Source organism: Canis lupus, chromosome 24 (genome assembly GCF_003254725.2).
Source record: "Canis lupus dingo isolate Sandy chromosome 24, ASM325472v2, whole genome shotgun sequence".
In the NCBI taxonomy this organism is placed as follows: domain Eukaryota; kingdom Metazoa; phylum Chordata; class Mammalia; order Carnivora; family Canidae; genus Canis; species Canis lupus.
The window spans coordinates 31,326,871-31,352,421 of record NC_064266.1 but is presented as its reverse complement, the minus strand read 5'-3'; the positions used below and the strand labels follow the sequence as shown (position 1 = coordinate 31,352,421).

The 25,551-nt window shown below is 50.6% G+C and overlaps 1 protein-coding gene across 6 annotated transcripts; it reads right to left on the bottom strand.

Moving 5' to 3' along the window:
- Positions 1 to 1,582: 1,582 nt before the first annotated feature.
- SGK2 (serum/glucocorticoid regulated kinase 2) lies at positions 1,583 to 23,608 on the bottom strand. Of its 6 annotated transcripts, none has more exons than XM_035705840.2 (15): positions 23,434 to 23,608; positions 18,600 to 18,882; positions 17,440 to 17,497; positions 16,990 to 17,039; positions 16,414 to 16,471; positions 16,129 to 16,212; positions 15,101 to 15,229; positions 13,774 to 13,886; positions 13,447 to 13,483; positions 12,331 to 12,417; positions 9,498 to 9,593; positions 8,444 to 8,599; positions 6,370 to 6,459; positions 3,274 to 3,473; positions 1,583 to 1,996 (listed from the first exon to the last, which is right to left on the bottom strand). In XM_035705840.2, the coding sequence occupies exons 3-14, from the start codon at positions 17,473 to 17,475 to the stop codon at positions 3,309 to 3,311; spliced, it is 1,101 nt and encodes a 366-aa protein (XP_035561733.1). In that variant the 5' UTR covers positions 17,476 to 17,497; positions 18,600 to 18,882; positions 23,434 to 23,608; the 3' UTR covers positions 1,583 to 1,996; positions 3,274 to 3,308. The 6 variants fall into 6 exon arrangements, with proteins under 6 accessions (XP_035561733.1, XP_025325895.1, XP_025325896.1 ...); XM_025470110.3 differs by having other exon boundaries at positions 15,101 to 15,232; positions 23,434 to 23,607; XM_025470111.3 differs by having other exon boundaries at positions 15,101 to 15,232; positions 18,600 to 18,833; positions 23,434 to 23,607.
- Between the last annotated feature and the right edge of the window lie 1,943 nt (positions 23,609 to 25,551).

Below are 25,551 nucleotides of genomic sequence, written 5' to 3'. Positions count from 1 at the left end.
CAACAGAAGACGTCATTCTGCCTTGGGCGCCCCGGGGCTCGGGGGCGGTAGGCGGGGCTAGCCCGGGGCTGTACCACTATGTCGGATAAGGGGTAAATCCAAACAGAACATGAACTAACTCTATGCCAAAGACAAGCCCGTATTGTTTCGTCCTTTAATATCAAGTATTATTAAAGACTAATAAGAATGGTAGGACCCTAGGGCCCAAACTTCGCTCCATCCCGAGGGAAAAGAGTGGAGGCTTCTGGTGGGGGTGGGGGGACGCCCCAGCCTCGACCCCAAGAGCGCAGGCGCAGGCGCAGGCGTGGAGCGGTGGGGAGAACGGGGGGCGGGGAGGGGAAAGAGCGGAGAGGCGCAGGCGCAGAGCGGCGGGTCGAACGGAGGGGGAGGGGAGAGAATGGAGGGGCGCGGGCGCAGGCGCAGGCGCATGCGTAGAGCGGCGGGGCGAACCCGGGGGGAAGGGCGGAGCCTGCGGGTGCGACCGGCTGCACCCCGGACCCCGGGGGTGCAGTTCCACGCGTGGTGTGGGAGGGATTCGGCGTCTGGGAAGCCCAGGAAAGACTTCCCGGTTGGAGAGGGGGAGGTTTAGCGGTGCGAATGGTGGCTCCAGATAGTTCTTCCTGTGATTAGCCTCGCATCTGAGCGCCACCGTGCCGGCCTGGTGACCCCGCGGTGAGCGCGCTCCCTGGGCCTCCCCGACGGGGCGCTACACTTCGGCCAGATCCTACCGTGAAAATACAAACTGTGTCATTAAAGGAGCTGTGAGGGCCCAGAGCTGATGTAAAAGGCGCCCCGGATGAGCAGAGAGAGGGTATTCATTGAGGCGAGAGCTGGAGAAGGATCTGCTCTGCCACGTAAAGGTTGCCCTGCCCTCGCTATCAAAATGAAGAGCCGGGCGCTGGTACCCACAAACAGGCCTCCCTTCGCTCCAGGGGAGCGCCCTGCCTGCGCTCAGAGCCTGCGGACCGCAGTGCCATTCCCTCGCCCCCTGCAAACCCAGGAGCACACACATCCGGCAGCGCGGGTTCACACTTCTCTTTGTTCCAATCTTCAACACGGACACGGTAGTAGGAGTTTCAGGAGCTTGAAACATACAACTCTTGCTACCTGTACACAACTCCTGTCACTGCAAAGCTGAAAAGTGGAGAAGGGGGGTGAGAACTCTCTTCGAGAGGATGCTGTATTTTGGCCTAAAATCACTAAAAATGGAAATGATGTGTTCCCATTGCAGAGGGCGTGGGCTGTGCCACTTGAGGGTTTGGACAGGTCTGGAGTTCTTCTGCCTGATGTAGGGTCAGTGTTTGCTAGAAAATTAAAGGAGCATCTGCTCAGAGCACGTTTTCCACTACTGGAGCCTGTAGAAGAGCACCGGTTTTAAAATCAGCAGCTAATAAGTTCAATTCCCGGCTGTGCCTTGAACCAGCTGGGTGACCTTGGGCAAGTTGCTTAATCTCTCAGAATGAATGTTTCTTATCTGTAAAGTGAGGTTAATAATTTCTAAATGCTGATTTATTGTGAGGATTGTAGATAATGCATGTAAAGATCAGAACATGCTTAATAAACAGATGAAGTATGATCAATATCATAGTTCTTCTTCATTTTTATTTTCTATCCTGGTGAAAATTTTGTGACTTTAGTCTTAGAACAATAGAATCATTGGGTGTTTCACAACCCATAGTGGGTTGTGTACTTTTGACAGTACTATCATGTTTCTGACAATTACACTCTCGCTTTTTGCTTTGGGAATTTGGGGGGATTTGGGCCTCTCCTTCATCATGTTCCATATTTGTCAGTTAACAGATGCTGTTGTGATGGAAACCAAAGAAGAGTGTTTTGTTTTGTTTGTTTTGGTTTTTTGAAAGTTCTCAGCACATGCCAAAGCGTAACAGTAACTCTTCCTGACCCAGCTTGGATCTCCAGTTGGTCAGTATTAGTGCCACTGGTGTGTCTTCCATGGTCTTCCAGCTTCATCCCCCATTACTCCTGGGGCAGGGAGCTGAGAAAAAAAAAATGGAAGAGAAAGAGTGGGGTTAAAAGGAAAAGGCAATCAAATTGTCAGCACACACTGTTAAAGTTCTCTCCTTGTCCACAAGCCAAAAGCCACAAGCCTGCCATGAAGTAGCTAATGAACCACAGATTTTTTGGGGGGAAAAAAAACACTTTGGGATGCCTAGGTGGCTCAGTGGTTGAGTATCTGCCTTCAGCTCAGGGCGTGATCCTGGGGTCCTGGGATCGAGTTCTGCATTAGGCTCCCTACAGGAAGTCTGCTTCTCCCTCTGCCTATGTCTGTGCCTCTCTCTGTGTGTGTCTCATGAATAAATAAATAAAATCTTTAGGAAAAAAAAGACCACTTTGCCATTGAAATAAGGCCACATGATCCAACCTACTTGGTTTTGTGGGTACTGTTACACAGCTACCACATGAAAGCTTCTAGTCCCTTTCTTGAGTCAGAATCTGGTACAGGTGCATCCCTGGGCCACATGCCTGACCCTAGCAGCAGAGGATACTGGGAAAGTCAGTATCTAGCATTTTCAGCTACTGTAAGTAGAGGTAATTACTACCCCTCATTAAGGCCTCATGAGCTAGGAGATCCTCTGGTCATAGGAAAGGGTTCAGATGCCAGGCAAACAAACCTAATAACAAATGCCCAATACCACCCACAACAAAGAAAGATACCATCAACAGAGAAAAAGAAGAGCATGTTGGGTGAATAGCCTATAGGCTTATTACATCTCTCATTTTACACATTAAGATAAAAATCTAAACACCAAGAGGTCCTTTGGGAGAGAAATGCTGGTTGCCTACCCAACATTTTCCCCCTTCTCCTTTAATATAGAGCCCACGTTTTTAGGGGTAGTCATGTGTTCAGCTAATAAACCACATATCCCACCCTCCATCGCAGGTAGGGAGGGTGGCTAACAAGCAGAAGCCACTGGTGGGGGCTTCTGGGGAAGCTCTGTAAAGGTGCTACTTTGCTCTGTCCTCCTTGTGTCCTTTTTCCTCGCCCAGGACACAGAAGCAGTGGCTAGAGCTCCAGTAACCACTTTGTGGCAATGCAGCAATCCTAATATTGGAAACCAATTGCCAAGGATGGCAGAGCAGAGATATAGAAAGCCTCTGATTATCTGAAGACCTGTCGAACCAGCCTTGGACCACCTAACAACATTCTTCCTTTATGTACTGGAAAAATATATGCAACCTTATTAAGCCATTGTTACTTTGAGTCTCTGTTACTAGCAGCAGAGGGTAAGGAAGGTAATTCTTTAGGGATACCAGCTGTCTTCAGCAGTTACACGAGTGCTTCTCTTCTAGTAGTCCAAGATGGCCTCGTCCTCTGGTGCGTAGGAAAATCCCAGGAATGCACTTGAGGTGCCAGAGCTCCCGGCCACAGTGTCAGGAGTGCAGCCAATGGACTTTGAAACAGCTTCCTGGGTGAACTCTGGGTCAAAGTGTTTCAAGTCAGCAGGTCCTGCCTGTGAATAGAGACCAACGGTGAGATGGAAACATGGGAAGGGGGGTCAGAGCTACTGGAAGACCCCACAAATCCTGAGAGGGGTGTCAGGCCTCCCCTCCAAGTGCCTCGTGGGCACCTGCCTTTGGCTGCCACTTGCGCATGTGTTTACAGTAGTCATTTTATTCCATGTGGCCCACTAAACACATATCTAACCTTCTGGCACCCTGCCTGCACCATGCCAACCATCAAGCAAGCCTAGTCAACATACATTTTACTGAATGCCTACCAGGCACTGTTCATGGCACTGGGAATAAAGGAGAACAAAATAGAGTGAGTCCCGCTTTCAAGCAGCCTAAATTATGCAAAGGGTGAGAGGACTGATAATTAGACAAATAGACAATCCGGGGTGTTGATTCCTTATGAAGAAGATAAAATAGGGTAACTGGCTGGCTGCTTTCATGGTTTTGAAGTTTTGGAGGAAGACCTGTGTGTGAGGTTGTAAAAATGGTCACAAATCCTCCCTTGGCCATCGAGAGGTGGAATCTCTCTCCATACCTTTACTATGCTTTAGCCATCTGACTTGTTTAGGACAATGGGACATTACCAGATGTGAAGCAAAACAAAGGCTTGAAAAATACACATTGTGGGTGTTGTCTCCTCCTGCGCTTGGAACCCTAGGCCACCATGTGGCCAGGCAAGCCTGCTGGAGTATGAGAGGCCCCAGGAGGAGAACCCAGTTGCCCTGGCTGCTGGCCAACTGCCAGACATCTGAGTGAGGCAGTTCTATACCACTGACATGAGAGAACCCAGCAGAGACCAGCTGGCCTGGCCCAGGCCAAAAACCTCGCCCAACTGACCCATAGAACTGGGCTGAAATACAGAATTGTTTTTAAGCCACCCAGTTTGGGGCAGGGGTGGGGGGAGTGTTGTTATGTACCACAAGCTAACAGAATCAGCCTCTTTGTGAAGAAGGCAGAGTCTCTGGAGAATACTAGGCCACCTGGGTTTTCTGAAGTAAGCAGATGAGCAAATGGAAGCATCTGCTTATCAGCTTGAGTATGCAAGTCTTATGTTATATAACCAAACAGACCATGGTTTCTAGCTTCTCAAAAAGGTCACAGAGCATAGTGGTCCCAGCTCAGGGTTCAGAATTCTAAGACCATAGTATCTAGATCCTGGCCCTGGCTCTTGTTATCTGTGTGGTCCTAGACAAGACAAATCGATGCTAAAGATACTTATGCAAGATCTCACAGTGGTAGGTGGCAGAACCAGGAATCTACCCCCAGTATGTCTTTTTTTTTAAGATTTATTTATTTATTCATGAGAGAGAGAGAGAGAGAGAGAGAGGCAGAGACATAGGCAGAGGGAGAAGCCGGCTCAATCCCAGATCTCAGGATCATACCCCAAGCCAAAGGCAGATGCTCAACCACTGAGCCACCCAGGCGTCCCTACCCCCAGTGTGTCTGACTTTAAAGTCCACTCACTTCATTCTATTACCTCACTGTCTAGTATTTTTTGCATTATTCTCTCCTCAAGGGTGTACATTCAATATTATCCTCAGGGTCTTTTTTACACCCCCAGAGAAAGACACTTTTCAGCTACCTGGACTGAGTGTATCCTATCTGACAAGTATTGTCAAGAATCTGGTGCTCCAAGATGGGTCCACAAGCAGGTAATTGGCAAAAGTCAAGGTGTAAATAGCAAATATTGGCAGTGTTGAGATGTGCAGACTACATGGATGGGAGCAGCTTGACACTGCCACTCTGCAGGTTGGTGACAGTACCTCTAATGTCTGCTTCAAAGGGGGCTCCTTTCATGCATATACTCCCACTGCTAATTAATATTAGCACTCATTAACACCACTGATTAAACACTAACCACCTTCACCATAGAAGAAATAGAAGACTATATGAGATGCCATTTTTTACCTAAAAAATTTGCAGTTACAAACAGTAACAACTGCACAGGTTGCAGAGAGGAAGATGAAAAATCTCCAGCAGACCCTCCTGGCAGGAAGTTGATTTTACTCCCCACCACACAGTTAAGGCAGGAATCAAGAGCCTAGGGAGTGCCTGGCTGGCTCAGTCCGTGGCGGGGGGGGGGGGGGGGGTGACTCTTGACCCCAGGGTCTTGAGTTCAAGTCCCACACTGGGTGTGGAGAGTACTTAAAGTTGAAAAAAAAAAAAACTAAACTAAAAATGCTCACATTCTTAGACCTGGTAATTCCCTACCTGGGATCCATCTTAAGGAAATAATCAGAACTCTGGGCAAAGATACACACTTAAAGGTGTTCATTAGTACTTTTATGATAAAGAAAGAACGGTAATAACCTAAAGTGCACCATTAGGAGCATGATTGAATAAATTATGTCACTGACACAGAGGATTGAAATATTATATAGCCATTTAAAATGATACTTATAGGGGATCCCTGGGTGGCTCAGTGGTTTAGCACCTGCCTTCAGCCCAGGGTGTGATCCTGGAGTCTCAGAATCAAGTCCCACGTCAGGATCCCTGCATGGAGCCTGCTTCTCCCTCTGCCTATGTCTCTGCCTCTCTCTGTGTTTTTCATGAATAAATAAAATCTTTAAAAATAAATAAAACTCTGAGATCAAGAGTCTCCTGCTCCACTGCCTGAGCCAGCCAGGTGTCCCCAGGGAGTGCTTTAAAGAGTGTAAAGGACTCTGCAATAAGGGTTATTGGTGCTAAAAATGAAGGGGGTGGCCGGCAGCATGGCTCATCACACAGAGCTGGACTGGCAGTCAGGACTTCTGGGATCTAGACCCCATTCTGCCTCCAGCTTACCATGTGGCCCTTGGTTTTCCCACCTGTAGAAAGAGAGTTGGCCCAGATCCCCTCCAAGCTTCCACCAGCCCCGGAAATCCAGAATCTGGTACACAGTGAGTGACGTCTTACCACGTTTGGGTTGAAGGGTGGAGTCAGCCTCTTGTGGTACAAATCATCCCAGTTTATGGGGCTGAAGAATACATGGTTCTTTATCTCAAGCTGTTGGAAGAAGGTGCTGATCACAAGGAGCCCTCTCATAACACTCCTCCCCACCTCTTCACCCCCTGACCCCAATGTCTGCGAGCTCCAACTGTACTGCCAACTGGCTGTCAAGCCCTCAAACCTTTACTAGGAAAGTACTCCCAGCTGGTTTCTTGGAACAAAGAGCTGTTCTACAGCCAGGGCTCTTCCCTTCTCCATCACCTAGAACCCAAGCCCTTCTTCCCCATAGCATTCATTTATTCCTCAACTATTTACTGAGCGCCCATTCTTTACCAACACCATGGGACACTTTGGTGGCATACCAGTGAAGAAGATAGCAGAACCTGCCTTTGAGGTTCCCAGGGGATCTCCCCACCCCACCCACCTGCCTCAGTGCATCTTAATTCTTCTGGAATTCAAACCAGAGAAATAGACCACATCAACTCAATAAGGAAGATAAGGGAAGTAAACCTCCAAGAAGAGCTATAGGTTCCTGGAGACCCAAAATTTAGGACTCAGCCCTGGGCCTGATTCACTACTTCTTTCCTAATCTAAGCCAATGTCAGCATCAAGTTCCTCCTATTCCAGCAGGACCCTCTATCTGTGTTTTGCAAGGAATTATTCCCTAGCTCCCTACATCATAACCACCACCCTCCATGTCCTGAGCGCTTGTTGAAAAGCCAGATCCAAAATATCTTGAGTATCCAAGAAATGGATAACACTGGTTGCCTCTACATTAAGGATCTGAGTGACTAGAGGAACTTTTTCTTAATATCCCTTGAATTTTGATCTATAGGAATGTATATCTTATTTGAAAAACCATACATATGTTTTTGAGATGCAAATTTCCACTTGGAAGAAGGGGATTAGTCTTTTTTTTTTTTTTTTTTTTTTTTTTTTTTTAGAAGGGGACTAGTGTTCATGAAAGTTCCCCTCTTTAAGCTGGCCAGGGATGCATTGGATGTGCCAAATGTTGTTATACTTCATGGTTTCTGGCATGCGGGGCTGTAGGCACAAGCACTTAAAAAGCACTTACTATGTGCCAGGCACTGGCCTAAGTGTTTTGCATATATTAATTCATGTGATCTTTATGGCAGCTGTGAGCCAGGTGCTATTATTACAGAGGACATACTGAAGCTTACAGAGGTTATACAATTTGCCCAAATTTCTACAACTAGGAAGGACTAGTAAGGTGGAGGAAGGATCTGAACCTAGGTAGTCTGTCTCATAGTCTGTACATCACAGCCACTCTACAAGAAGAGAAAGCTAACTTCCAGGGAGAAACGTATTACGGTCTTCCTTTTATAAATTCAAATGTAAATAGTGAATGTAAGATTATTTTTCAAGTGCTACTTTAATTTTTATAAAATCATGAACTCATTACAGGAATGGACAGCGAATTATTCATCTCTTATGTCCCAAATGCCCAACCTGGTGCTGGCAAAAAACAAGTCCAGTCCTCTCTCTGCACAGAAACCAGAGGAACTTCTTCAGACTGAAATTGGGTCTTGCCACATCCCTGCTCAAAATCTGCCAAAATGTACCACTCTTCTTATTCCTGCCGCAGGGCTTTTGCACATGCTGTGTCCCCGCATTGTCATCTCCTCAGAGCGGACCTCCCTCACCACACCACTGTAAATTGACTCCCTCCCATTATTGTCTATTTTGGCTCATTGTTCACTTATTTCTTGATACCTGCAAAAATTATATACCATAATATTTGTTGACTGTCCTCCCCCAATCAACTTAATAAGGACAAAGACCCAGTGCATTGAATTGCTAGAACCCAGCTCAGTGCCTTGCTCAGTAAATATTGGTCGAATAAAAGAATTAGATTGAAGGCAGTAATTAAGCAGTAGCAGCTGCGAATTTCTAAGTAAAGGAGCTAGCAATGCCTGGTTTTAGAGGGCAGGGGGATACACATCACTGTGCCTCTAAGCTACGGCTGCAGGAAGCAGAGCGCCCCCATCAGGGACCAGGGCTCCACTGCCAGTTCACCTACAAAGTCTGATTTGGAGCCCAGCCGCTGCCTCTGGTCCTTGTGGAGAAGGCCTTGCAGGAGGTCGCAGGCAGCCACAGTCTGGCCCCCGGGGATCTGTAGTGGCTGGTACAGAATGTTCTCATACATCTGGGACACGTCTTGGCTGTAGAATGGTGGCTGATGAGAGAGAGAGAGAGAAGCTGGAGGCTCATTCATGCTAAAGGGGAGAAAGGTCTCAGGGAGACTTGGGAGCAAAGCCAGGTAATGGAAGATTCGGCCAGACGGCATCTTGTGCAATGGTTCACACTGCAGACTGGAGAGAGACAGAGACCTTGGCTTCCGGCACCCGGGAGAGGGCTGCTGGGAAGGCTGAGAAGGGACCTCCCAGGAGCATCCCCTCTCCCACCCCTCTTAACCCAGCTTGGGCACCAACTCATCACTTTACAAAGTAAACACTTTTCCCGTCACCATTCTAGCCCAGCCTCCCAGTTGTCCTCAAAGACGGGCAGTAATTTGTTGGATAAGACAAGGCTCAGAGGGATTAAGCCACATGGCCAGGAAGAGAACCAGGCCGCAAACCATGCCCAGAGCCCACTCTTTCCTGAGGCTCTTCATCCCACCTCTTCCTCTGGCTTTTCTTTTTCCTGACTCCACAGAGCCTGTTCTCTCATACCCCCCACACTCTGTTGGCAAAGCCACCCCAGAGCAACACCTATGCTGCGGTGAGTCTAACAAACCTCTGACTCAGCAGGCAGCCCAGGACTACCAGCACTGAGGCCTTTCTGGGCATCAGTTTCCCTCTCAGTAAATAAGAACAACTCCATTCCCCATAGTGGTAGCCTCCAAAAGCCATTTCTAGGTGTCAGAGGAGTAACATATGAGATGGTGTGTTGTAAAGCTGAACTAACATTATTTTAAAAATATACATAATCCTCACATCATCTTTTTGAGCTTGGGGTAGAGAAATGGCTCATTCAGTTCCTTGAGGAGTCTGAGGAGGCCACACAAGGGAGAGATCCACCCCCATCTCTTCCTAGAGCCACATGTCCCTTGCAGATGGCCACACCCCACTCACCAGGCCTTGCAGCATCTCGTAGAGAACTGCCCCCAAGCACCACCAGTCCACCGCCCGATCATAAGGCTCTTTACGAAGCACTTCTGGGGCCAAGTACTGTTGTGGAGAAACACACTTATCTGAAAGACACTCAGCCTCAGTCTTCCCATTTATAAACAGGGCACTCAGAAGAAAAGATCACCAGGGGTTTATTCTGCTGTGATATTCACTTGGCTGTGCATATGTTCAATCAGCATCCATTTGTAAAGGCCTGCTCTGTGCATGACCCTTTGCCAATGTGCTGGGGACATAGGGGAGATCAAGCAGGACTGCCTTGTACAGTTGTATATGTTGTGCACCATACAAAAGTACCAGCCAGGGCAGCCCTGGCGGTATAGCAGTTTAGTGCCACCTGCAGCCCAGGGTGTGATCCTGGAGACCTGGGATGGAGTCCCACGTCGGGCTCCCTGCATGGAGCCTGCTTCTCCCTCTGCCTGTGTCTCTGCCTCTCTCTCTCTCTCTCTTTCTCTCTCTCTCGTGAATAAACAAATGAAATCTTAAAACAACAACAAAAAAAAGTACCAGCCAAAAGGATATAGGGAGATGCAAGCCTGGCTGTGATCAACTCACCAAGCCATAACCCTAGTATAGGGCTATATCTGGCAACTTTATTCATGTTTAATAGAGTAACTTTTTCTACTTAATGTGCCCAAGGGAGTACCTTTATCTAATTTGGACAAAAGCATCCAATTGGTATCCTGGGAACAGGAAAGCCCTCTGAGTACTCACAGTGTACTGGGGAGACTAATGGTGAAGTGAAAGCAAATGTGGCACATACTTGTACTGGAAAGCTCAGTAACAGAAATGGATAGGGAATCAGGAATCAGGAAAGACAGTGACACCTGAGTTCATAATGACACATGAATGCATGCCACAGAGCTGTGCCTTCCAACAAAAAGAGGACCTGAGGCAGACCTGTGCTTCTGCCAAACCCAATGGCTTGGCGACCCCTGAGTCTGGCATCTCTGCCACTGAGGAAAGTAGTCATTTTGAGAGACTCTGTAGGTCTGAAGAAGGGCAGGAAGTTACCTAGACCTGAGCCCTATGTAGGGCTCATATGACCTTCCAGGACCTTGATTTCCTCCCCCATAAAATGGGGTTGCAGGATCCCTCCCTGGGGGCTATATTAAGTCTATGCGCTAACCTATGTGATTGTAATATGTGTGTAGGCCTGGAGCAATGGGAGCAGCCATGGGTACTCTTGTCTGTGCTTCCTGGCATGACAGGAGCTGAGTTATTGAAGAGCTGACATGTTGGGGACATATGTCTCCTACATAATCCAGAGTGTCATATGCCCCACTCCTCGCCCCCGGCAATGCCCAAGGAAGGGATGGCTGGGCTGTCAGGTTTTGGGACACCAGCTCTGTCCAGCGGACACCCTGCCATACACAGACATAGACAATGGCTCCTGCTCAGAGAGATCACCTGTCCATCCCAAAATCAGATGGAGGAGCCCCAGCTGAGATCTGAGATCCAGATTTTCAAATGTATGGAGAAGAGAGCAGCTAAAAGTCCTGTCTTAAGCCAGATCAGGAGCAGCTTCCCAGTCCTGCAACCTCTGCCTCCCAGCCCCCACCCAGATATCTGTGAACTGGGAACCCTTTGAGTCCAAGGTCCAAGAGTCGACACTGATGGGAGTCCAAGGAAAGGTTTTAACCACAAGGCTACAGGGAGGTCTTGGAAGGACACAGAGACATGTATGAATTACTGCTGAGACCCACACATTTTAGCCCTCCAGGCTCTTGGCAACTGGAAGAGGGGAGTGAACCAGTATTTTACACTTGCAAGCCCTCATCTTAACTGTCAGGCCAACCCCTTCTGTTGCACATGAACTTCACCCTGTAGGGCAGGCTGTCCAATATGGCAGCCATTCATCACAGGTGTCTACTGAACACTTGAAGTGAGATTGATCTCAGCTGAGGTGAATTATAAGTATAAAATATGCTCTGGATTTCAAAGACTTAATTAGAAAAAAAGACTAAACTATCTCAATAATTTTATATTGATTGTATGTTGAAATGACAATATTTTGGGCAGCCCAGGTGGCTCAGCAGTTTAGCGCCACCTTCAGCCAGGGGTGTGATCCTGGAGCCTCAGGATCGAGTCCCCACATCGGGCTCCCTGCATGGGGCCTGCTTCTCCCTCTGCCTGTGTCTCTGCCTCTCTCTCTCTCTCTTTCTCTCTGTCTCTCATGAATAAATAAAATAAAAAATCTTAAAAAAAAAAGAAATGACAATATTTGTATATATTGAGATAGTTAAAATATATTACTAAAATGCATTCCACCTGTTTCCTTTTACTTTTTTTTTTTTAAGATTTTATTTATTTATTCATGAGAGACAGAGAGAGAGAGAGAGGTGGAGACATAGAGGGAGAAGCAGTTTCCTCACAGGGAGCCCGATGTGGGACTCCATCCCCGGGCCTGGGATCATGCCCTGAGCTGAAGGCAATTGCTCAACCAGTGAGCTACCCAGATGTCCCTCTTTTCACTTTTTATATGTGGCTGCTGGGAAATTTTACATTGAATATATGGTCGGAATGACTATTTCTATTTCTATAGGATTGCATTGCTGCAGAGCTTTACCAGCTGCTGGCTGGCACCAGCCCCCAGAGCTGCTGCCCCCATTACACAGATGAGAAAACCAAGGTAGAGTGCACAGCCAGCTCAGGGCAAGGGCTTGGGGGACCGGAGTGAGCCTCCCCGACACTGGTGTAAGGGGTTGGCTCTAAGCAGGAGGTGAAGCTCAACCACTCATGGCCTGACCTCTGACCTCTCCTACAAGGTTTGGCTTACCTCAGGGGTGCCACAGAACGTGGATGTGGTCTCCTCAGGCTCTACACCCTCCTTGCAGAGGCCAAAGTCCGTCAGTACCACGTGTCCCTGCAGAGGAGGGTGGGCGGGGGCTGGAGGGTGGTCTAAGCTAAAGGTATGGCCAGGGCTAACCCCAAAGCCCAGATGCCACACTCCAGGGCAGCATCTGTGGAGCCTTAGGCCTTTGGCACAGGCTATAGGCTCCACTTAAGAGACCTCTAGCTCCTAGATGGGAAGCCAGGAGCAGAACAAATGACAAGGTGGGGAGAGGGCATTCCACTGTCTGCCCCACCCCCCACCCCCCCCCAGCTTATCACAGACTCAGACCCATGCCCTACAACAGTGGCAGCTCCATGAATGTCCTTGCTGGAGTGCCCTGGTGGTGATGGCTCCCTTGACAGAGGGCTGATATTTTAGAAAGCACCATATCTCGTGGCAGCTGAGCAGGAGGGTGGCTGGTAGAGGTCGTGGAGTGAGTGGATACTGTGGGGCTCTGCTCAGATCCCCTCTTTAGGAGCTGTCATGTCCATCCCCCCACTTCTGGGACATTACCCTCACTCAAAATTACGCCCCTCCCAAGGGGCAATCCACGACCAAGGACAGGTCAATGCGAGGGCACAAAAGCCTCACTTCCTTGCCTCAATTTGGAACAGTTCTGAAGAGTCATCCCAGCTTGAGCCCTCCTCATCCCTGGAAGATCAGCTGAGGCCTCCTCATTTGCAACCGCGATGCAGGTGGGCTCCCTCCTCTGCCGAATCCTGCCTCCTCACCCCCTTAAACTGGATCTTTTAAGAGTATTCCCCAATAACCATCTGCACTCAACACCCCATCTGTTTCCAGGGAACCCAGTGTAAGACATGGAGAGACTACAAAGTCCAAGAGCGTCCACTTGCCTCCACCCCTCCCCCACAGACCTCGTATACACACACATGCACACACATGGGCACATGATATACATTTACATGTGTGTGCATGGGCACATGGGCACACGCATATTTGAATGCATCCCTACCCATATGCATGCATGTACAATGCTTACACACTCACACTCATAAGCACATAGCACATACGTGCAGCCATGCATACACATACACCAACCTGGCAGTCCAAGAGAATGTTCTCTGGTTTTAGGTCTCTGCAGAAAACAAGAGAAAAGACGACTGTGCTGTCTCAGCCACTTAGTGAGAAGAGCGAGAACCCGGGGTCCTGGCAGGAGGACTATTCATGGAGGCTCACAGAAATGTAGAGGGAGAGCCCAGGGAGAATGGGCGCTCGATCCCAGAAAGGAAGCTCCCACTCTGCTCCCACTGCTGGGCTGTCCTCCTCAGACGAAGGACCAAGTTCACCAGGACCTAGAGGTCTGCACAACCCCTGGCATTTGTGGCAAAGGGCCAGGCCTGGCTCTGAGCCACAGGTGGGCCTCACCTGTAAATGACGTTGAGGGAGTGCAGGTAGCCGATGGCGCTGGCCACCTCAGCAGCGTAGAACCGGGCCCGGGGCTCCAGGAACCGGCGCTCCCGCTGCAGGTGGAAGAACAGCTGGAAGGGGGGAGGTGTATAAGAGAGGGTCTCAAGGTGGGGCACTCCAGCTCCCGGAGTGCAGGATATGGGGCAGCTGGCCAAGTCACCCCCTCTCTGAGCTGCAGTGTACTCAGATGGGAAGATCATGCTTGGGGTACCTGGGGAGCTCAGGCGGTTAAGCCTCTCTTTTTTTTTTTTTTAAAGTCTCTGACTCTTGATCTTAGCTCAAGCCTTGATCTTGGGATTGTGAGTTCAAGCCCCACATTGAGCTCTGTGCTAGGTGTGGAGCCTACTTTAAAAAAGAGGGGGGGGGATGCTGTCCCACACCCTACAGAGCAGTTGTGGGTGTCCAAAGTGTTAGCAGGAGAGATTGATTTGCATGGGTTGAGCAGCTACTGGGTTCCAGGCTCGAAGCAGACCCTTTCATATCTCTTATATCATTTAATCCTCATGACTACCTCTAAGGTATCAAATATGATGCCAGTTTCACGTAAGAAGAAACTGGGAGGGGCCAGGTGACTTGCCCAAGGCCATATAGCTCATAACTGGCAGAGCTGCCATTTGAACCCCGGTCATTCAATGATGTGTTTTGCCCACCTGGGCAATAAGATGCTCATAGTTGTCAAACCGAGCCCAGCCTTGATCTGCCAGTGGGCCAATTGTTTTGGTCTATTTTCTTATCCTTGGGAAGGCCTTTACCTCTACCAGGGGACTTAGGGATCCAGAGCAAAAACTCCCCTCTTGGCATCAGGCCAAATGTCACGAGGTCACATGAGTTCAATCTGTGGTCACTTGCCCAGAGAGACAGAGTGAATTCCAGAGTGGGACCCAGCTTATCCCCCTTGTGCTTCTAGTCAGCGGGAGGCCTCAGGTCTCTACCACAGGGACCCATCATCCCTACCCAATGGTATAAAATGGGAGCATTGGAAATCTTGACTGCAGAGCTCCACTAATACTGACCTTGCCCACGTGCACTGAAGTGAGTCTGGGCAGCTTTGCGTGGGGGGCAGTCAAGAAATGTTGTGGCCGGGAGCCAAATGGACTTGTATTCAAATCTTGGCTCTGTCAGGTACAGGCTGGATAGCCTCAAGCAAGTGAGTTACCTCCTGAGCCTTGGTGTTTCAGCTACAAAATGGGTCTGTTGTGAGGATGAGGTGCGATCAATCCAGAACCTGGCACACAATGGGCATGGAAGAGCCAGTTCAGGGGAGCCTCCCTATGGGTCCACCCACCTCTCCCCCGTTGACATAGTCGAGAACGAAGTAGAGCTTCTCAGGCGTCTGGAAGGAGTAACGCAGGCCCACAAGGAAGGGGTGCTGTACGTTCTTCAGCAGCACACTGCGCTCGGCCATGATGTGGTTCTGCTGTGGAGTCATAGGCAGGGGCCCACATCACAACCTGCGACAGCCCCTTTTACCCTGGCACAGCCCACATGGCCTCACTTGTGGGGGCTGTGCCTTGTTCAGGACCTTCTTGTGCCCCTGCCCAAATACCCACTGTGTCTCCTTATTGCCCTCAGAGCCAGGCTCCTTGCCCAGTGGCTAGGACAGTGAATGGTCAGCCTCATCCCCAGCCATGGAGATTCAGCTCTGGCCCCCAGGTCAGGAACCTCTGTTAGAAACCCCCGGAGTGATAAGAAAAGCATATGTGATTACTGCATAAAAGGAGCTACATTCGTGCTTTTGTTCATACTGTATTTCCTGACTGGATGCCCTACATTCAAGGCCAGCTGCCACGCCACCTCCTTCATAAAGACGTTCCCTATCTTCCCTCATGATGTCCTTGTTAACATTAATTCCCTAGCCTGAGTCCTCTGATTGATATTCATTTCTCTCTCAGGACCTGCTCTATCCCACCCTCCCCACCCAGGGGGTTGGAATTAAAGAGACTCAAGTCAGCTGAAGAATCTAGAACTCCAGCATGGCTGTGGCTTGAGGGGCCTTTGGAGAGTATGAAGTGTTCCTCCAACACCACACAGACAAGGGAGGCTGGCAGCTAGAAAGGGCAGAGGGTTTATCTGCCACAGAATCCTGAATTTTCCAGGGGAAGGCAGAAGGCTGGGATGGGGCCCTCCCAAAGGCCCAATGGGTGAGCTGGTTGGCCCAGTTTCTTTGAGAAGGCTCAGCTATGGTGAGCTGCCCCTGGCTTTCTGCTATGACCACTGTGACACCTGGCTCCAGGGGTCCTTCAGAGTTGGGAAACCACCTTAGGCTGGTGTCGAGAAGCAAGAGGGGAAATGCCTGAGCATAAACTCTGGTACCTCTTTCTTCTTTAAGATGGACTTTTTCTGCAGCACCTTCACTGCGTAGAACATCCCATCAGACTTGCGTTTGGCCAGTAGGACCTGAGCAGAAGCACAAATGCAAGGCCCCATAGGGGACAACTCCTCTGAGGTTCGGATTTCTCAATCAGCCCCTAGCTCTGCCCTGCATTCATGGTTTCACAGGTTGTGAGATCCCACTTTGCACATGCCAGTGACAGGCAAGGGGTAGAGGAGGCCAGAGAAGGGAAGATCCAGACCTCCCAACCTCACTGTGTCACTCACCTTCCCGTAGCTCCCTTTGCCAATGACTTTCAGGAAGTCAAAGTCGGTGGGCCGGGCACTGCAGGGAAGGGGTAAGAACACAGGTCAGCATTTGTGAACTTGAGAAACCTGGCTCCCGAGAGCAAATCCAGGCTTCTGTTTAACTTTGAAGCTGGGGAAGAGAGGGAGCTTTCCAAGAAACAAGCCTCCTCACCACCACTGAAGCATGCCATGTTCTCCCAGCCAAGAGGGCTTGTAGGACAGGCCCCTGCCCCTGGGGATCCACAGTTGAGTAACCAATGGGCAACTTGGGGAGAAGACAAGACACAATTGCATAAGAAGGCAAGAGATCTGGCTCCCAAGCCTGAGAAGGGCCTGAAGCGTGGGGAACACTAACAATGCAGACTTTGGAGGAGCATTTCAGGCATGTGGTTCAGCATGAGTAAAGGGGGGAGGAATTAGTGGGAGATAAAGTTGGGAGACCGTCCTGGGTCCTAGGTGGCAGAGAGCAGAGAACTTGGATTTTATTCCTAAGGAGAGGGGAGCCAGGTATGAGGGGAGCCAGGGAGGGAAGTTGTGTGAGAGACCAGAACTCACTTTGGGTTGGCTGAAGGTCCCAGGTTGATGTTCCCATTGGCCCTTGAGGGCTAAAGACATTTACAGAAAAGTTAGTAAAGATCAGCAGTAATGTGTGTTAGGATCCTCGGCAGCCCCCTATCCCCTGGCCTGGGTCCTGCTCCTTTCTCTACTAGCCTGTCTGCTTCCTCCTTCCTTCCTTCCACCTGTCTACCAACCTACCCAAACATCCACTGTCTCATCTGCTTCTCCTAACACCCCATTTTCTTGAAGTTCTTGCCCAACTCTGTGCCCTGTTTACCCTACAAACGGCCCACTGGCCCACTTCCATGAGCTCAGGGTCACCCCTATCCCTGTCCGCCCTCAAATCCTGTTCTAGGTGGGCCCACCAGGCTGGCCTGTGCTTCCAGATTTCCCCTGGTGGAGGAAGTGAGCCCCCTGGTGGTGGGTGGGGGAAGGAGACCCACTCACCTGAGGGCTAGGGGTCCCTGCCCGGCTAGAGTCCATTCTGTAACAGTGATCAGGTGAGCTGTAGGGACACAAGGGGGACCAGTCACGAGAGAGCTGCTGTTGGGGAAGGAAGGGCTTTAGACACACTCCTGCACTCTCTGCCCCCCCCCCAACCCCGTGCACCTGCCACGGTCTGCACATCTCCTACCCAAGGCCAGTGACCCCTGCATGGGACAAGAACTGGCACACCTTGGACCCAACCTCTCTAATCAAACATCTCAAGAGAGAACCAGCCAGCATGGCCAGGAGTATCCCTCCCAGGTTGAATCTTTTCAAGGGTTGGGGACAGCCAGGACAGCAAAACCCCTGTGAGCCAGGGCAGCTCGGGAGGTCCAGGGCTGGGAGGTTGGGCTCCACAGGCTCCCAGACAGGCATATTGCAACCTTGAATTCCTGTGGATAGCCCTGAGCTGGGATCCGTGTTGTACTGACTATTATCTCCCCGCCACAAGGACTTCCACTTAATGCTCCTGGAATGGCAGCTGCCCTGAAGCCTTGGGTCAGAGCCATGAAGAGATGACCCAAGCCTGGCTAGTGTCTGTGTGAGATCCAACAGTAAAAAAGTGTGACCAGCTGGTCTACGCAGCAAGGAGCACAGTGTCTCTCCTGCTCCTGGCCTGCAGGGTGAAGGAGGCTGGTGTGTCCAGGCCCTGGCTCAGGATACCTACAGCACACTCCTGCTTGGAAGGCCAAGGCTAAGAACTGAGATCCCACCTAAGAACCCAGTAAGCCAGTTGCTCATGGAGGCTGTGGTTACCGTACATTCCAAGACCGCAGCCTTGACCTGCTGTGGAGCCTGGGCTGCAGCCTCGCCTCTCGGGGTAAAAACCACCCATCTTTCCAAGGGAGGATCCTAGAGCAACCACCCCATGGCCTTCTCAGGTGCTGGCAAAGTGACACAGGGAAAAGGAGGGAATCCCCCATCCCCGGCTGCTCCAAGAGGCCCAGGCCTGTGGCGTCCTGAGAGAATGAGCTGCAGAACTGCCTGAGGAGGAAGTGCAGCCTGGCTTCAGGCAGTGCCCATGGTCTGTGGCCCCCAGAGGGCCCACAGCCTGCCACACCCCCTTGCGGGCTGACCCTGCAGACCCCTTCGCCAGGCCCTGGCCCCCCAGCCCCATGTACCTGCACAGCCTGAGGAGAGGCCACTGAAAGAACCAGCAGTTGGAGCCGGAGGGTCAGGCCGCGGACAAGAGAGCCTCTCTCTGTTCTCCCAACAAGGGCCGAAGTGTCTGTGCCTGGTGCCGGCCCGGCCCCAGCACCCAGCTCAGAACTCACAGCAGCAGCAGCAGCAGCAGCAGCAGCAGTAGCAGCAGTAGCAGCTAGGGGGGCCGGTGATGTCACGGGGACCCAGCAGAGCTTAAGACGGGACCAGAGACCTCTGTTCCCTCGGGGACATCGCCTGCCCCTGGGGGTGAGTGGAAGGGGGTGGGCGACAGCTGCAGGAATGCCCTGCTGACGCTTGGGGCGTGTCAGGATGTGTGCAAATGTGTGTGGCTCAGGCTGTGTGGGGGGCGTTGTGTGTACAGGTGTTGCGTGCACAGATGAGCTTCTGTGTGTTTGTCTGTTATAGCAGCGCGTCCCCACATGGCAAGGCTTTTGTGTCAGTGTGTGAGTCCATGTGCAGACAACTGCGTGTATTCTGCTTATTTGTGTGCCTCAGTGTGACCATGTATTTAATCTTTTTTTTTTTTAAGATTTTATTTATTTATTCATGAGAGACACAGAGAGAGAGGCAGAGACATAGACAGAGGGAGAAGCGGGCTCCCCACAAGGAGGCTCGGTCCCAGGATCACGCCCTGAGCTGAAGGCAGACAGACGCTCAACTGCTGAGCCACCCAGGTGTCCCCCGTGTATTTAATCTTGTCAGTGTGTCTATGCGTCTGTAACTGTTCTCACTGTGCGTACAGATGGGCTTCTGTGTACTGAGTCAACGTGCCAGTGTGTATCTTTATATATGTTCACGTGTTACATGCATTCGTGTGAGCCTGCGTGTGGGTGTCTACATGTGTGTCTGCAGATGAGTATAGGTGTCTGTTAATAAATGTGTAACCACATGTGTAGATATAGGTTGTTGTGTGTCTGTTAATATTGGTGTACTTCAGTGTGTGTATGTGTGTGGGGGCTTGCTCTCTAGGTCCTACCCAGGCCTGGTGTAGACAGACCACCATCAGGTTCCAGAGACTTCAACTGTAGCAGCCGAGAGCACTTTGTTTTCCAAGAATCTACAGGTGTTTCGGGGCACAGGTGTCCGGCCCAGTCCAGCCAGCCCTAGTCCTTGACTGCTGAGCACTTGGCCCTTGGGGCTCTCTTCCTTGCTGACCTCTCCAGGGCTCTGGCCCACTGTCTCCAGGGCAGGACTGGTGAGCCCACAGCTCTCCAACTGTGTAAGTGGCAGGAGTCAAGGTCCCGGCCAGCACCCTGGCTCATGAAGGCCTGGCTGCATGGTGCAATAATTAGGTACTCCCAGGGTCCCTTCCTCTCCCCAGGAGCTCGTGAGGGGTGTTCTGGGGAATGAATGAATTGAAAGGCCCTGACACAGTCCTTGCCTTTCTGGAACTTTCTGTATGGCTACCATATGCCACACTTAGACCTCTGCAATTCACCACAGTGGGGGGATCCGTGGGGGCTGGGGCTAGGAGGGTTGGCCAGGGAGGGACCTGAGCCCAGTGGCCTCAGGAGTTCTCTCTTGGCTCCGAAGAGCAGGAGACTTGGGGGTGGCAGCAGAACAAACCCAAGTGAACAAAATCAGAGCCTTCCATCTTCAACAAAATAGAAATGTTGAACCAACACACAGATGGGCAGGATGTCATGTTGACAAAACACATACCCAGAACAAGGACATTTCTTTTCAATAACAAGACCCTGATGGGGCCTTTATTCAGCAGCACTGCTTAGAACAGGAGAATAATAGTGACGGTAATCATCCCTGAAATGCCCCACTTGGCGCACTTCGGACCAAGGACACTGGCTGGCTGTGAGGCTCCCTCTCTTGACCTTACATCTCTCTGCAGGTACGGTTCCACTTCTCTGTCCCCCCTTTGAGTTAAACTCCTTGAAAAAGCTGTCTGGACTCAGTTTCCACTCCTTCTCCTTTTCTCTCTGGAACCCATTCCGAAGAGGCTTCAACCCCAGCACCCCACCAGGACCGTGGGCCTGTGACTCCCGCGTTCCCGAGCCAGCGATCCATTGCTTGGCCCCAGCTCGCTCCGTTGCTCACCCCCCCTCCCCCACCTCCTTCCTGCTTGGCTCCTGGGGCTCCTGGTTCTCCTTCCACCTCACCAACTGCTCTTTCTCCATCTCTTCTGCTGGATCTGCCTCTTCTTTTGTCACTAACTTCTGGGCCTGTGCCAGGGTTCAGTCCTCACACCCTGATCTACACTTGTTTCCGAGCCAATCACAGTGGGTCCATGGCTTTAAGTACCAGTAATGCTCGACAATTGCCAACCCTGCCTCCCTAGTTCTGACTCTGTCCTGCACTAAATCCGGGTTTATATATCTAACCACTCCCTCGGCAGTTCACTGGTTGGGTGCCTGGGAGCTCCTCACTCATAACGAGTCCAAAAGTCCAAAAAGCCCATTCCTCCCTCAGTCGTCTCTCTACCCCACGCTGAAAAGTTCAAGCTAGCAACTTGGAATTCAATCTAGAAACATGGCACCTTCACCCACCTCTAGTCCACCATGAAATCCCATGAGATTTCAAATTGAATCCAGAAAGCACTGCTACTCACCAGTGCTGCTACAATGTCCCTGCCTGAGCCACTGTCCCCACTTGCATGGGTTATTGCGATAGCTTCCCTACTGTCTGCTGATTTTTATCATAACCCTCTACAGTGTTCCTCCACTCAGGAAGTCGGATCATGTTACCTGGCTGCTCAAAAACTCCAGTTGCTTCCTATCACATCTAGGATTAAAATCCAAAGTCTACCACGGTCTGCAAGATTTCGTGTGACCTGACCCCTGTCACCGTCTCCACCTCAGTCCCTGTGCTCTCCCTCTTGCTACACTCCAACCTCTCTGGCATTTTTGCTGTCGCTCAAACACACAGGGTGCCCTCTAGCCTCCTGCTCCTGGCACTTGCTTTCCCCTTGGTCTAGAATGCTCTTCCCCAGACTTCTGCATGGCTGGCTTCCATGAACATTACAGAGGTCTCTGCTCGAATGTCACCTCTCAGAGAGGCCTTTTCTGATTCTGAGTGACTGACTGATCTGGTTTGTCTGGGACCGAGGGTTTCCTGGGATGTGAGACTCTCGGTCCCGAGGCAGAGCAGGATGGTTGATCACTGTGCAACACCACTCCTGCCCACTCCCTGTCCACTTTTTCCGCTTTGTGTCTTACTTTGTAACACATACCACTCTGGCACTTTATCAACTCTTTATTTTCTGTCTTAAACTAGAACATTGGCTTCACGAGGGCAAAGACTTTTCTTGTTCACTATTGAATCCCCAGCACCTAAAGACTTAGAATATGATTGGTGCTCAGTACATATTTGACTAATGAATCAGGAATGAGTTGATAAGATCAGTGATAGTACATATATAAAATGGAAAATTGCCCAATTGAAAAATGATTAATAAGGTTTTGTAAATCAGAATGGGACTATATGTGGGATATAATGTCAAGCAAAAAAAAAAAAAAAAGGACATTTCAAAATGGTAGGTGTACCAGGGATACCATCTTTATAAGAAAATTAAGACATCCATGCACATATACATTTGTGCATAGTCACCAAAAAGGGCTGGACAGTTATGACCCAAGGTGACAGTGGGTTAGACTAATTTTTATCTTTATACCTTTGTGTAAAATGTCTCAAGGTGTTAATGTTCACTTAATACTTAGGTACTAAGGCCTGGGGAGAACTTTGACATGTGCATTGCCCACCACCATATTCCCATCACCTCGGCTGGGACTCCTACACCTGAGAAGCTTGCAGCTCCTATGCTTCTTTTTGGCCTGTATCATTATCTTCTGATCTTCTGGCCAAAGGCTGGGCATCAATACCTTCTATTATTCAGACCCTACAGAGATCCCTGTGAACTCCCAGGATGTGGTTCAGGTTCCTCCCTGAGCCCAGAATCCTGACCCTCCTCCTGATTGCCCCAGTCTAGGCGTGCATGTCTCTGCCCCATCACGACCCAGACCTGCTCATACCTCCCTGGGCCTGCTGGATGCAGCAGGGGTTGGGGTTTCACAGTTCCCTCTCCTTGGAGCACTGACCTGACCATTCTGGTCTGCTCAGCTAGCTCTTTGCATCTGTCCTCATTTGCTTTCCCCACAAGCCTTGCTAGACCACTTCCTGCCCCCGATTCCATAAACTCATGTCCCCTTCTCCCCTTCTCTGTGTCCGCTGCTGCTGTATCACCGGTCTTCACCCTACTGTAATTTACTCATTTACATGCCTGCCTGCCTAGCTCACACCAATGACATACCAATGACAGAGCAACCAAGTGCCAGCTTGGTCTTATTTTGCTCCATAGCACCAGGGGTTAGAAGCCATCATTATACCTGCTTTAAGGGGGAAAAAACTGAGGCACAGAGAGGTGAAGTGGCTTAATCAAGACACCGAGCTAATAAACAATACAACTCGGATTTGAACCCAGGCAGTCTGACTCCAAAGGCCTGGAATTTCAGGAAGAGGTTAGAAATTTAGAAAAGGAAGGAATGAAGTTAGTGGGAAGAAAGAGAGGGTGTGAATGGCTTAGTTAGGAGGAAAGGAGATTAGGTGGCTCAGGAGGCAGAGTGGTAACTAAGAAGGAAGGATGGGAAGGAGGGAAAGAAGTCAGGAAGGGAGGGAGGGAGAGAGGGAAGCAGGAACGCTTAGGAAGGAAGAAGGAAGGAAGGGAATTAGGGAAGAGGGTACTAGGAAGGAAACGGAGGAGACTGGTAGCCAGAAAGGAAGGCAGTGTGGCAGCCCAACAGGCCGGCAGGCAGGGGTCCTGCTCATGCCTGAGCCTCTCACCTGAAAACTCTGGGTCCCAGCTCAGGCCCTGGGGAGCAACCCAGGGAACAGCTCTGCCTTCCTGCCTCTCTGCATGGTCCCTCTGAACCAAAACCCAGCACTGACGTGCAGGACAACCTTCCCAGTCAGGAGCGACCTGTCACCCACTCGCTTGGCTCCCAAATCAGCTGGGAGGTGGCTGCAGGGCCTTCTGGTTACTAATTAACCCTGGCCCTGAATCATGACGCCTGGCTGTCCCCACTGGCTTCTAGACGGGCCCTGCCCAGGGGACCCTCTGAACTTTAAGAGCTACTGCACAATTCAAGTTGTGTGACCTTGGGTGAGCGACTCCAGCTCCCCGAGCGTCACATGGGCTGGTGAGGATGGCAGGTGTCCTACCTCACAGGGAGGGTCTCTGAGGTCCCTGTCAACACTGTCACATTTCCATTCTCTGAAGTGCCTCCCACCCTGCCCCCCAGGCTCGGCCCCAGTGCTGATGTCCCACACGGCCTTCCCTGACTCCATCAGCTGAATCCCACCCCAATCCCAGAGTGCCCAGAGGACAGACCATGGAAAGGGCTTGTGTCCCACAACTGTCCCCTCTGGCCCTTCCAGGGGCAGCACCGCCTGCCTCTGAAGTTGGCACTTCCCTGGACACCTGAAGATGGACGGTTCCCTCTGTCCGGAGCCAGCCTCATTGCTTGACTCTCCGGCAAGCTCTTGTGCTGAGCTCTGCTCAGGGGAACCATCCTGGGAGGAGAACCACGGTTGAGCTGAGCCCTGTGCTCCTCGCTGCCCTCTACAGCCCTAGGCTCAGGAACCAGGGCTCAGCCCTGCCCGGCTCGCACAGAAGGAAGGCTTGCTCCTGGTTGACCCCAAGCTGTCCAGATGGAGAGTCCCTGCCTGCTGCATAGGGTCTGACTCTCACGCTGCCTCCTCCACTGCCTTTTCACTGGGACATCAGCAACTTCTCAATCATCCTAGTGTGCCCTGGAGGAGCCCTGCGTGCCCCACTCCCCACCTCCACCGACACACGCACACGGGCAAAGACTTGGCCTCTGTCCGAAGAAGGGCCCAGGCTGGCCAGAGTGCACAGAGCAAATCGGGGCCAAGCCCTGGGTCCTGCCCCTTTCCTGAGCTGCCCTGCTTCAGTCCACCAGGCTCCTCCTCCCCTGTGTTCCCAGAGCCAATCTTTAAACTCCGCCATGACGGTGTTGCATAAACCGTAGTGAAAAAGGCCAGTGTACAGAAGAATGTGGAATAAAAATGAAAGCTTCTCTTCTAATCCATCTTCAGTCTCATTGCCAGAAGTAACTGCCATTAACTAAACAGGGACCATCCTTCCAGACCTTTGTCTACCACCCAATCTACAGATCTCATACTGTTTCCCAGAAAAATGGGCCACACTATACCTATTGTTCAGCAACTCACTTTCTCTCATGCACATCTTTCCATGCCAACACGGAGAGATTCAGCTTTTTTTTTTTTTTAATATCTGCATCACATTATATAACATGGGATTAACTTCCCCGTCTCTGTTCCCTCTTTACTGTCCCTTTGCTTTTGGACATTTAGGCTGCTACCAATTTCACAATAATTCCAACAAGGCCGCGGAGAACATCATGGTATTAATATCCTGTGGCCTTGGGCTCCTGCTTCTGTCTGATAAACTCCTGCAGTGGGGAGCGCTGGGTTAATTTTGACCTATCTACCAAAGTACTATAAAAAGTTGTACCAACCAACATGGCTATCAGCAGTGCTTTAAATTTGCCCTTCCCCTCTGTGATGCTACAGAAAGCGAGGCCACCCTTGAAGCAAGGCTGCAGAGGTGCATCTCCTCCCCATCCTCCTCCTTCTCTTTTTCCTCTTCCTCCTTCTTCTCCAGCCACCCTCCTGGTCCCTTCCTCTCCCGCTGGCTGGCTGGACTCTGATGTTTGGGTGCAAAACATCTTACAAAAAGACATGTTCTCAGGGATGAGAAGGGGAGCCAGAGCCTGAAGCAATGGGAACCCACCTCCATGAATATTCCCTCCACCTTGACATTCAGCTCACTTTCTGTGCTTTGTTGGGTCCCCCGCTCACACTCCTACCATTTCCCCTACCTGCACACACCCTCCCTCTCACACCTGCAGGTCCATT

Excerpts from the sequence above, each read along its gene's own strand:
- SGK2 (XM_025470110.3), bottom strand. The coding sequence starts at position 17,475 with ATGGACTCTAGCCGGGCAGGGACCCCTAGCCCTCAG. Across the intron at positions 16,213-16,413 it reads GCAAAGGGAGCTACGGGAAG|GTCCTACTGGCCAAACGCAA; the intron begins GTGAGTGACACA and ends GCTTCTGCTCAG. Across the intron at positions 13,484-13,773 it reads TCCCTCAACGTCATTTACAG|AGACCTAAAACCAGAGAACA; the intron begins GTGAGGCCCACC and ends TGTTTTCTGCAG.